This window comes from Myotis daubentonii, chromosome 5, assembly GCF_963259705.1.
Source record: "Myotis daubentonii chromosome 5, mMyoDau2.1, whole genome shotgun sequence".
NCBI classification, from domain to species: Eukaryota; Metazoa; Chordata; class Mammalia; order Chiroptera; family Vespertilionidae; genus Myotis; species Myotis daubentonii.
The window spans coordinates 108,670,547-108,682,854 of NC_081844.1; the positions used below are offsets into that span (position 1 = coordinate 108,670,547).

The following is a 12,308-nucleotide window of genomic DNA, read 5'->3' on the forward strand; positions in this document are numbered from 1 at the left end:
GTATTTAAAGCGTCAGAATAATAGGGAAACGTTTGGAGAGATGGAAAATCCAGCCTCCTCCACCCAGACCTCCTGGATGCCTGAGAGGGGCCCTGGAATCTCCATCCTCCACACACACCAGGGCCAGAACACCCACAAATCAGAGGCGTCTGGCCCCACCCCCCATTTTCGACAAAAGGGTTTGCTTGATTTGAATGAGGTTTAGGTGTTTTAGAGCAGATCCAAACCTGGTCAGTGCGACGCAGCTGATGTGGGAGACGGACTCGTGTCTCGCACCTGCCCTTGCTGCGGGAAAGGGGAGAGGCAGCCATTTTGCCCAAATGTCTAACTCTGGTCAGCAAGAGGGACTTAAACACACACTTCAGTGATGTGTCCACAGGTTAACGTGCAGTTAGTCCACATGACTTACCAGTGTCCTGGGGAAGGCTGAGCCTAGCTAAGGGCTTCAGGGGTTGAGATGGATTAGCCAGCTGGGGTTCGGTGGGCACAGTCCATGCCCAGCAGATGGCGCCCTCGTGCTGAGCTGCCCAATCCCTTTACAGCCATTCAGAAAGGCAGGCAGTGCGGTAAGGAAGAGTTTCCCCGAGACCCGGGCTGCAGCGAGTCCACAGATAGTCCTGGTGCGGCGTGTGCCGCAGCGAGGCCTGCGGGCTCCTTAGACCCTCTGCTCCAGCTTCCTGCCTCTTGTCTTTCAGATTCAACATGTCCAACAGAAGCCATCCCCAACCCAGCTTCCATTATAAACATAGAAAATAACTTTGTTCAGATCTGCGTGGTGCTTCTTTAGTAAATACTGTACAGATTTTACCATGGAGAACTTCTTTTTTAGTTTTTACCTTTTCTTAATTACCCTTATTCCAAATGGACGAACACTTTCTACAACTGCTGAGCATTGTAAAATACATGTATATAAATCACATTAAAAGTGACGCCCTGGACTAGAACATCTCAATGCTGCTTAATCACAGACTCAGGTTGATCTCTCGAATTCCATGTAATGCTCCTCCAATCAGACCTCCGGTGCAAGGCCAGCCGGGACCCTGGGATTGTTCACGTACAAACAGCTGACAGTGTGCATATTTAATTTAAAGACTATTTAAGCTCCACGAGCTCTCAGCTGACTCGAGAGCAGTGTTTTCTGTAATGTCTGATACTAGAAACGAACGTGCTTCATGTTTCAGTTTATTCAAGATTGGAAGGTGTATTTTATAGACAAGTTCTGTTTTTGAACTTTGTGGAACTATTCCAATCAACTTACCAGTTATGATGAGTATTTACATTATGAATGTATAATCCAGACATTATTTGTAAAGCCTACAGTACGTTTTTTATTACATAACACTTTTTATACAGTTTCTCTTTGTCTTGACTATGATATTGGAGTCTGAGTTATCAGCTTGGTCCCTGAAAAGTTTCTAGTTACAGACGAAATCATACTGTGATTTTATTTTTAATACGGATATGCTATCAAACTGTGATACACGTATAATCCACTGGTCCTGCATCAGGAGACGGCGTGGGGACAACTGTATTTAATACAGTTTGTATCTGAATAATCTGTATGGTTTATACAGTTTGTGTTGTTCAGAGATGTCTAAAGTTTGATCTTTGTTTTTTTAAAGATTAAAAAAGCACTTGCCCCACTGTAAATATACAGCATGTAAAATTTATATAGTATATAAATGGCAGCAAATTAAACATTTGTGTCTTCTTTTTTACTGCTGTTTGCCCCATTTGCTTACGGACACGTCGTATGACTTCTTCCTGTTGCCTTTACTTTTTAAAAACTGCCAAAGCTCAGGGCGGGAGGTGCAAATGGGGGTGGGGGGCGGGGTTGCTGGCCCCAGCAATCTGTTTCAAAGAACCCAGTCTTAGGCAGTCTTGTAACAATGCATTGCCTTTTATTCCGTGAACATAGTATTTGACAGCCACACCCCCTCCAGTTTTACTATTTACAACAAAATACTGATGTACGATATTTCTTCATGCAAATTGTGGGAGTATATACATTGAATAAACACCCCAGGAGTCAACATATATGTACATTATTTACATACTAAGGGTATTTACTGTAAATAGAAATGTCTTCTAAGAAAACAAGAAATCACGTGTGGCTTCTGGTCTACACCAGACCTAACTTTTCGGCAAAGTGCATCTACGTAGGTCTGTGCATCTTAACTTGAAAAATAGGCATCGCTTCACCTAGAAATAGCTTCTGTCTGGACTCAGTTTGGTACCACGTTAAACTGCTCAAAATGTCCTGTGATCCTGAGGACGCTTGCTTGTCTGGGTCTCTGCCAACAGAGGCTGTGGGCTGGGGGGCTGCTGCATCTGCCCAGCGCCCCTTGCCGCCTGCCCTGGGTCTCAGGGAGCATGTCTTTGGCCAGGGTGGGGATAATAATTAAGCACTGAGCGGGGGTTGGGGGGGACGAACATGATCGTATCGGCCCAGACACCGGGCCGCCAGCTCTGCGTCCGGTGGGTTTTTCAGACCAGGCCTGCCTGAGGGCTCGGGGTGATGGCTTAGTGCCTGTTAGGTTAATCTGTCACCACGACACCCGGCACGGGGTGGTTGCCGTGGCTGAGGCAAGCACACAGCGTGGGCACCATGGCTCTCTGCACCGAGCCCCCTCAGGCGCCAGAGAGACATCCCTCCAGGTTTCCCGTCCACTTTGCCCAGCCCCACTGAGGCCACACCCGAGAGACAGAAAGCCCGTCTCCCCAGGGTCCGACCTGGGTCACAGGACAACATCCACGCGTGGGGACTGACGGAGTGGGCAGTCCTGGGCATGGGGCCAGCCCGGGGGTGGCGCTGCCGCGTCTGTGTGTGGAGGCCAGAGTTGCACATGCAGCAGCCGGGCATTTTGAGAACGAAGACTTGCCTTTCTCAAAAACTAAAGCTTCGGATTTGAGGTATCGGTACAATAACAAAGCTGAAGAGCTTGGGGATAAGCCAGAAAAGCCAGTCTGATGCATGTCGGAGGACCGTGGGCTCAGCCCTTTCTAGTCTAGTGTGACTTAAAGCTACGTCAAGATCAGCAGCTCCAGGCCCAGGCCCACGGCCACCCAGTCTCAGCAAGGCCACGCTCAGGAAGTTCCTCCTGCCGTCGGATCTCCACGTCCGTGCATAGGTCAGTCGGCTTCTCCTCCTGGGGCTGGGCTTTCACAGGGGGAAGACCTCTAAAGGGTGCAAGTTCAGGGTGTGCCCAAGCGGACGGGCAGGGAGAGGAGCTGGTGGGGGAAGGGACCCACCACCAGAACAGCCCCGTGGACAAGGCCGTCCTGGCGATGGGAACGAAGCCCCAAGGAAAAGAAAGGCGTGTCCCGGAGAGCCAGCACGGCTCCAGCCCTGTGCGCCACGGTCGGTCTGGGATGTGCTGGGGCCCGGCTAGCACCCGGTCCTGGGCCTGCGAGGTGCCCCACAGCGTGCACCTGGGGCTGTACTGTTGACAGGAAACCCTAAGCGCCACATCGCCCCGCAGCCCGCTCTCCCCGCGTGACGGGACAGGAGAGCTCCGCCACGTGCAGTGAGCGTGTTTCTCGTTACTTCCATGCCTTCGATCCTATTGAGGAACCTGGTCAACGGTCAGATCAGGAACACAAGCGTCCTTTCTGCACGAAGGTTCTCAATAGCGAAGGCAGTGGCCGCAGGCTGAACCAGCCCCGTGTTCAGTGGAACCGATGAAACAGGCTTGTGGGCGTCCCACACAGGCAGTCTCATCTGGTTCCACACAGGTCTGTGCTGGGGCTCCAGTTATGGGACAAATGCCCCCAATCATCAGCGGTACTGATTGGCCTTTTTAGGAAGTGTCTGGGGGGCCACCAGGCCTGAGCCGAGGGGTCCCGGGGGAATCGTACCCTCCCTGTCCCAGGAGGGATGAGGGCGCCCCCCGTGCAGTGCCCGCCCGGCTGCTGCATATATAGTGTCTACATCACTTCTGTTCAGTGCACCGTACATACTTGTGGCGGGAGTTACGTTTATAGCTGCCATTCTAAAAATACTATCAGTAAGTATCTTCCATAATTTCAGAATATAAAAAGGCATATAAAAGCTAGAGTCCTATATATCTGAGAAAAAAAATCTGAATAAAAAAGTGGTAGCTTTTCTTTCCTGTTTTGATATAAAACAGAAGCTTCTAGAACAGTGAACACCATCACGAATGAGCATTTGTGGCGACTGGAGGAGCGAGGTTCCGTGGCAGACCTCGCGCCCAAGTCCGCTGCGTGGATGGTCGCGGCTCAACTCCCAGGCGCTGCTGCCACAGGAACCGCAGGAGGACGAGTGGACACGGCCACGAGGCCAAGGTTGGCGGGAGGGGAACGCCCGGTGTCGCTCACCAGAGGCGCGTGAGGCTTCGGGGCCCGCAGGCCGCGCTGGCGCACTGCTTCCTGGGCTGCCTCGCCCGGCCCCTCTGCTGTGGGGTTTTGGTTTTACTTTTTACCTGTTCCGGCGAGGAAAGCTACTTTTTATTGGCAATCCTCCTTTTCCGCGTGGCCAGCATGTCGTAGAAAGGGTCCCTGCTGATGCTCGCTCTGGGGACATGGAAACACGCCGTCAGGTGCGCCCCCTCCACCGCGGGCTCTCCCACCAGACAGGTGCGCCTCTGAGTGCAGAGGTGCCCGTAGCAGACCCGTGCACACGTGTACACACACACACACACACACACACACACACCTCCAAGTGCAGAGGTGCCCGCAGCAGACCCGTGCACACGTGTACACACACACACACACACACACACACCTCCAAGTGCAGAGGTGCCCGCAGCAGACCCGTGCACACGTGTACACACACACACACACACACACACACACACCTCCAGGTGCAGAGGTGCCCACAGCAGACCCGTGCACATGTGTACACACACACACACACACACATACACACACACAAACACACACACCTCCAGGTGCAGAGGTGCCCATAGCAGACCCATGCACACATGTACACACACACACACACACGCCTCCAGGTGCAGAGGTGCCCACAGCAGACCCGTGCACATGTGTACACACACACACACACACACACACACAAACACACACACCTCCAGGTGCAGAGGTGCCCATAGCAGACCCGTGCACACATGTACACACACACACACACGCCTCCAAGTGCAGAGGTGCCTGCAGCAGATCCGTGCTGGCCTGGAGCCTGTGCTGTCAGCCCCGCCGTCTGCGCCTCTAACTCATAACACAAGGCCTGACTCACTGTGACAACAAGGCCGCCACCCACCCCAAGGACAATGCGGCAGCCAGACTCGGCCAGGCCACCCCGTGCTCCTGCGTGTCAGAGATCTCGATTTCAGGAGACGACCATTTAGGCTACTTGTTTGTTTTCTCCTCCTGCGCTTTGAATTCCCACTCGTACGAGAGTTTTAATTTTCACCAATAAAGAGTGAACCCTCAAAACTCTAAGCTCCCACCCTCGCCCCAATAAAAGCAGCTCCCAGGCCCGTGTGACACTATCCCCACGCCCTGCCCCACCAGCTCGTGGGGTGGCCCCACGTCAGCTGTGTCATTTCCGGGTCTTTTAAGTAAGATCTCTGCATCCTTTCAAAGCTTTCTGACGGTCACTGACGGGCGTCCTGCGATCCTAAGACTCACAGGCTTTTACCGATAGCCACACTGAACTGACAGCCCGAGCCTGGCCCGCGGCCCGGGCCCCTCACCTGATGGATTTCATCCACTCCTCCTTCTCCTCCGGGCTGGGCGCCGAGATGCGGTACACCACGTGGTTGCCCTCCACCACCCGGCCGTCCGCCTCCGTCTTGCAGGCTTTGATGACCTGCCCCTTGTGGCTTGGGTTATAAAGCTCGAAACAGTTCTGGGGGACAGAGCGGGACCGTCAGGAGGGTCAGGGAGGTGGTCATATTGTGCCCCCCCCCAGCGGCCAGCGCGGGCGCGCCGGAGTGGGCAGTGGGACAGACGGGGGCAGGAGCAAGGCAGCTTACGGGCTTCCGGGGGTCCTCCACCTCCCGGATGCTGAGGTTCTCCAGTGGGATGATCCCCCGCGGCTCCTTATCCTGCGAGAGAGGAGCACGCAGCCAGCCTCACGGGCTGCCGGGGCCCTGCCGCCGAGGGAGGGGGCCGGCCGCCGCCCGCGCTTACCGTCGTGTACTCGAAGTAATAGAGGCAGTTGTCCGTGAGGATGAACCATCGCCGCTTCCAGGTCTTGACGCGCCCGCCTGCAAGCAGAGGCCGTGAGCAGAGCCGCGCCGGCAGGAGCCTGGCCCGGACCTGCCCAGGCGACCGTCGTCAGAGGGCCACCAGGAGCCAAGCGTGGTTTTGTTTCCTTCCTTGTGAAAACGCACAACCGTCTGTCCAACACTCAGCCGCGTCCTGACCAGCCGTGTGGCCTGGGCCATTCGGACGGCTTCTGCCCACCTGGCGACACGTGGGCGCGCGGCCTGGTGCTTTGCTGGGTCCCATGGGCACCCCACCCTGGCTGCCGCTGCCCTCTCAGCCCCCTGGGCACCCAGACAACTCAATTGCTTTCCCAATGCGCCTCCTGGAAATCAGTTGTGATGAATGGGCTTAATTTCCCCACGTGGAAATGACACCGATGGCAGCGGGCCATCCGCCCAGGGCTCAATCCCTTCCATCAGGGCTCTGGTCACATGACCGAGCTCTGCGCGGCCCTGGGATCCATCAAAACCAATTATTCCTCGGCCCAGGGAATTGTGAGATTGAATCAATCTCTTAACAAGATCTGGGACACGCACGTAAACACACACACACAGCTCATCTGTGTCTACGCCTTTCTCTATGGAAGAGAAATGTTTTTCACCCTTAAGTATTCAGCAGAGAAAACTGGCTTCACATTCCAGCCCCTGCTCCTGACAAGCTTACACACAATGACGAGAAAAGCGCAGGTGTGGGAGCTGACACGCGACCACGGGCAGAGGGAGGAGCGGCTCGTCCTGCCCCGTGGCTCCCGAGGCGACCATGGTCCTCGGGGGCGCGGCCCCTTCCCCACAGCACACGTGCAAGCGGGTGCGGGCCATCGGGCTGAGGCACGGGGCCATCCCTGCACGGAGGCGTGGGGGCATGGGGGACATGGGGGACACTGGCCCGCCCCCTGGTCATCTCGGGGCTGAGGTTGCAGAGGTCCAGGGGGAGGCGGCTTCAGGAGGGAGCCCCAACAGCTGGAATTTGGTGTCCGTGGGTAGACCTTGGAGAGCCCTCGGGGACCCTCACTGATGGGACATCTGTTCTCCTGAGGCCAGGCCTGGGGAGGGCCTAGGCCATGCTGTGAAGGCAGGTCTGGCTGGGTCTCCCCTTCTCCCTGACAGGCTGCCCCCGCCCTCCGGTCCCTGTCCCAAGGGTCTGACCACGTGCCTCCCCAAGATTCTTGCTGCTCCCTCCAAGGACCTTGGGCCCACCCCAGCTCCCAAATTGGGCCCCAGGGCCTTTGCTCCAGCTGCTCCTCAGCCCAGAGCCAGCTCTCCCCCCCCACCCCCACCCCCGATCTCTCTGACCCTGGGCTGGGCTCTTGCCCCCCCCCCCCCCCCCATGCAGCTGCCTCAGGCCCCTCTCAGCCCCACTCACCCAGCTTCAGCAGCCAGCCCTCGCGGTCGGGGTTGAAGAACGTGTGGGTCAGGTCGTTGCCGTCGTCCTCCGGGATCTTGAAGGGCTCGTTCTTGATGCTCTCGTACAAGTTCTGCCAGGACAGCAGCGGCGCCCGGTTCAGCGGAGGCCTGTCCTTCCCAGCCGGCCGGCCCCGGGGACGGGGCAGCGGCCAGCCCAGTGGACGGGGCGGCGAGGGACGCGCTAGAGATGCTTCCAGGCCAGTGGGCTGGTGCCGCCCACGCTCACGGGGACCCTCCTGAGGACCGAGGCCACGCGCACGGCGGGGAGGACGGGGCTCGCGGGCTCACCCTCAGCAGCTCCTCGGGCAGGTCCCCGCCCTCGTTGATGCCTCGGTTCATGGTGACGAAGCGCTCGGCCGTGGGCTTGTCCCGCACGTTGTGGTTGTGCAGGCTGGTGTTGAGCATGATGATGGCGAAGGACAGCACGTAGCACGTGTCTGCGAGGTCAGAGGGCGGGGCTCAGCGGCGGGGCCGGGAGGCTGGTCTGGGTGCTATGTCAGAGGCCACCGCGTGTGGGAGAGCGGCCTGGGGGTGGCCCCACGGCACACACGCCGCCGACCATCACTGACCTGTGGACTGGAAGACGCCGGGGTTGCATAGGCAGTAGCGGGACGCGAACGCCTCCATCATGCGGTCGATTTTCTGGGCCTCCCCGGGGAGCCGGAAGCTCCACAGGAACTGCCTGGAGAGAAACGAGGCCAGAACGGCCGTCAGGGTCCAGTCCTGGCCTCCCCACTGGCCAGGAGGACCTGTGGCGTGGGGTTGGGGGGGGACAGCGCCCTCTGGGCCTCAGTGCCTACAGCGCCCCCACAGTGCAGGGCCCCTCCCTTGGGCGGGATGGGTAGGGAGGACGGCAGAGCCCGAGGACCCACCGAGCCGCCTGGGTTCCGGCCTCACCACCCACTGACACCCGCCCCAGTCAAGACCCTGAGGCTCTGGCCGGAGGCTGAGCGGCCACGAGAAATGGCGTCCCAGCCACTGGGTCTGTGCCCCCGGACCCGCCCCGACGCGCCCGGCCTGCACCTCCCTACCAGGCAGCTTTCCAAAACAGACTCGGAATCTGCTGCAGCCTCCGACGGGATCCAGCACAGGGCGCCACAGCCCAGTCCGCACGGAGGGCCGCGTGGAGGCCGCACAGCCCCGCCCTGCGCCCGCCCCCCTCCCTGGGCGAGTGCTCCCAGCACAGGAGTGGCGTCCAGACCGGGACGCAGTGGCCGGGGCCTCCCAACACACCTGCTCCTCACGGACAGCCGCTGCCGACACTCACCTTAAGGCTTGGACGAGGTTGAGGTCAGCGAACTCGTGGAGCTCGACAAAAGCCTGGAGCACTTTAATGTTAAACTCGTCCCTGGAGGGAGAGAGGAAGGTGCTTAGCGGCCCCTGCAGACTATGCCCATCGTTTTAAGACAGGGTTTTGTGGTTTCCACTTCCTGCGACGAAGAGTTAAGATCTCCCGTTTGCAGGCTTGATGCAGAGGGGACTCTAGGGGACTGACTGCGTCCCAGCTGCCAGAGGGAGGGTGGCAGATGGTCATCTGACCCCGAAGGTGTGCTGGGCGGAAGGCACGTCCCGGGGCCCGGGAGGCCAGCCCCCACAGCGCTGCCGTCAGGGCTGGGGGCTCAGGGAGAAGCACCCCGAGGGGCAGGCCCTGAGGGGTGGCAGGTTGGCGGCGCAGCCCCCTACTCACCGCTCCCCCAGGTAGTCCCCGATGACGGTCTTGTTCAGGCCCTCGCCCTTGTACAGGAACTGCGCCACGTCCTCCGGGGCGCCCTGCAGCAGGCCGTTCTCCATCAGAAACTGGATGCCCTGAGGAGCGGGAGGGGAGGCAGTGACCGGCCGGACACAGCGAAAGTCACAAGGGCCCCAGTTCCCGGTTTGTCCTGGAGCTGCCCAGGGACCCGGCTGAGGCTCAGGCGGCTGGAGCCCCAGTTCCCGGTTTGTCCTGGAGCTGCCCAGGGACCGGCCGAGGGGCAGGAGACAGGTGGGTCCGCAGCAGCAGGCCTGTGCTGTGTTTCTCCTCCTCAGTGATGAGCCCAGAGGGCAGGGCCTGGCTCGTGGGCCACGTGCCCCGATTCCCCCACCCAGCCCTCTGCCGAGCACACGCGCCAGCCATCGCCACCCTCCGAGCCAGAGGACTAGGACACTCCCCAGCGAGCGCCCTGCAGCCGGCACAGGCCACCGCGTCCAGGGAGCCACGCGATCACCAGCGAGTGGTGGAGCGGACGAACACTGACCCTTTCAGAGCCTGGGCGAAGGGGGAGGCAGAGCCACTGCCGCAGCCCGGGCGCCGCGAGACCGCCCTTCCCACGACGCGCGCCTGCGGGCACACAGCAGGCTGGGCTCCGGGACGCCCGGCTGCCCTCGGCCCCCTGCCCACTCCGAGGGGCAGTGACTCCGGCTCCGGCTCCGGCTCCGGACCCTGGCTGCTCTGTGCCTCGGTTTCCCCAGCAGTGAAGCGGGAAATAAAACGGAACCTACTTCAGCTGGTTGTTGTGAAGGGCTGTGCACATTAATTAAAGTGCCTCCTTCGCACAGTTCTCCATAAACGTTAGCCCTGATCACTGCTAACTGGACACACCATGTCTGGAAAGTACGACGGCGAGTCTGACAGAGAGGACCTGTGTGGAGCCCTAGCCCCGCCTACACATGTATGTCCACACGCGTTTCACGAGCAAGATGTGAACTAAGCCTGGCCAGTGTGGCTCAGTGGTTGAGCACCGACCTAGGAACCAGGAGGTCACAGTTCAATTCCCGGTCAGGGCACACGCCCGGATTGCAGGCTCGATCCTCAGTAAGGGGCGTGCAGGAGGCGGTCGATGGATGCTTCTCCCTGATCACTGATGTTTCCCTCTCCCTCTCCCTTCCTCTCTGAAATAAAATTTAAAAAGAAAAGATGTGAACTCATCCGTGAACTTATTGGGGAGCTACCTGTGCTGCTCTTTGAAGCGCAAGGCCCAGTTTTCGCAGCATCCACTTGTTAAAGGGCCTCTCTCCTGGGAGCTCATGCCACCTGCTCACAACTCAACTCTGTAAACTCAGCTTCTCAGGAAGGAAAACCCATTCCTAACGCCAAGTATCACATCGTGACCAAGTACACTCGCTCCCACTGACCGAGCGGGGCGGACGGACGCCCCACGAGCGGGTCAGGCCAGCGGAGGGCGGGACAGTGGCGAGAACACACGCGGCTGCACACAGGCTGGACCTGAAGGGCCGGCATCTGCACCCACGGGCGCAACAGACATGCGTTTCTCTCCGTGACGCCGGCAACTGCGCCTGCGCCTGTGAGCGCACATCTACAGGTCGGACCATGCAACCAGCAACCACTTATTGAATTAACAAATCCTTAACCAGTGAGAACAGAGGCTCCATCACACACACACACACACGCATGCACACACACGCGCGCGCACATGCACACACAGAGATGCCACATGCACGCACACATGCACACGCACACGCGCACACAGATGCCACACGCACACACACATGCACACGCACATGCACACAGATGCCACACACACATGCACACACACAGATGCCACACGCACGCACACATGCACACGCACACATGCACACACACACATACCACACACGCACGCACACATGCACATGCACAGATGCCACACGCACGCACACATGCACACACACACAGATGTGAAAAGCCAGTGCCGTCTACAGCCCAGCGAGGCACGGGAGGAGCCAGCTCGGAGTCTGCCGCCGCCGGAGGCCCACTGTCCTCTGAGCCACGTGCTTCAGCTTCACGGTTCTGCTCCGCCCTTTAGCTCGAGCTCGGAACAAGCAGCGACATGGGGCAGGTGCCATGATGTCGGGGTGTTTTTGTAGGAAATCCACTTTGGGGAGACACCAAGGCCCTGGCTGCAGTCTGGGCAGAGCCTGGGTCTTTCCCAGGGACTGAAGGCGAAGAAAGGAAGAGCATCCTTGTACTTGAACCACCTGGTGCCCCCAGACCAGCGTCGGCTGCTCTGCCAGCGGGATCCCTTCTGCCCGAGCCTCGCGCCCGGCCTGGCTCCCCCGGGGGGCAGGGGCCCGGCTCCCGGAGACCCATCCTCGCTTGGAACCTCCGTGGAAAGGCCTTCCGGTGCCGGGACCAGTTCAAAGGGCGCTTTTGTCCTCCCCGTTCACTGGCAGCCTTTCCCTCAATAAACACTGACACCAAGTCTGCTGTTTAAGAGCTGGAATGGCCACCTTTACCCAAGAGGGAGGCGCCTTTCAGCCAGTCCGTCAGCGTCTCGCAGCCAGACACGGACACGCTCTCACCTTCTTGGGGTCCATGTTGAACTTCTTCCTTCCCATGGCGATGTGCTTGTTCCTCTGAGACGTTTTGCTGCGCGTGGAAACATCAGGACACGGTGAGCGGACACTGCACCCAGCGCTGCAGCCCCCAGCCCCCAAAGCCTGCCCGGGAGGTGGCAGCAGCCGGGGCGGCTGCCAGGGGCCCTGCTTCCATCTGACGACTTCAGGGATCGCCACTGTGCGAGGCAGAGCCTTGAAGCAGCACGTCCGTCACACGAAGGTCCCCGCTGCTCCCGGGCGGGGAGAACTGAGGGCCCGGTCCCACCCCTCACCCACCCCAGGCCGCTTACCTCTCCTCCACGGATGTCAGGTTGTCGATCTCGGTCATGACCTCGGCGATTTCGTACTTCAGTCTCTGCAAGAGGCAGGATTGGGAGGTGGGTGGGGGTGGGTGGGGGTGGA

General features: G+C 59.0%; 2 protein-coding genes across 3 annotated transcripts in view; one reads left to right on the top strand and one right to left on the bottom strand.

The window, feature by feature from the left end:
• Nucleotides 1–1,698, top strand: part of USP42 (ubiquitin specific peptidase 42) — a 36,779-nt gene extending 35,081 nt beyond the window's left edge. Inside the window, exon 18 of the mRNA XM_059699301.1 lies at nucleotides 696–1,698. The gene's annotated coding sequence lies outside the window, so the exon portion shown is untranslated. The remainder of the gene's footprint in view (nucleotides 1–695) is intronic.
• A 183-nt stretch (nucleotides 1,699–1,881) lies between these two features.
• The window catches only part of CYTH3 (cytohesin 3), a 53,775-nt gene continuing 43,348 nt past the window's right edge, over nucleotides 1,882–12,308 (bottom strand). The window contains exons 3-14 of one of the 2 annotated variants that reach the window (XR_009453142.1): nucleotides 12,197–12,261; nucleotides 11,871–11,937; nucleotides 9,280–9,398; nucleotides 8,860–8,940; nucleotides 8,162–8,274; nucleotides 7,881–8,029; nucleotides 7,552–7,663; nucleotides 6,112–6,188; nucleotides 5,955–6,026; nucleotides 5,673–5,827; nucleotides 3,523–4,533; nucleotides 1,882–3,488 (exon numbers count right to left, since the gene is read on the bottom strand). Coding sequence is in view for 1 of the 2 variants with exons in the window: in XM_059699304.1 (XP_059555287.1) it covers nucleotides 4,461–4,533; nucleotides 5,673–5,827; nucleotides 5,955–6,026; nucleotides 6,112–6,188; nucleotides 7,552–7,663; nucleotides 7,881–8,029; nucleotides 8,162–8,274; nucleotides 8,860–8,940; nucleotides 9,280–9,398; nucleotides 11,871–11,937; nucleotides 12,197–12,261 (1,083 nt within the window). In the remaining variant the exon portion in view is untranslated. Of the gene's footprint in view, nucleotides 4,534–5,672; nucleotides 5,828–5,954; nucleotides 6,027–6,111; nucleotides 6,189–7,551; nucleotides 7,664–7,880; nucleotides 8,030–8,161; nucleotides 8,275–8,859; nucleotides 8,941–9,279; nucleotides 9,399–11,870; nucleotides 11,938–12,196; nucleotides 12,262–12,308 lie in introns of both variants that reach the window. The other variant, XM_059699304.1, reaches the window with a different exon arrangement.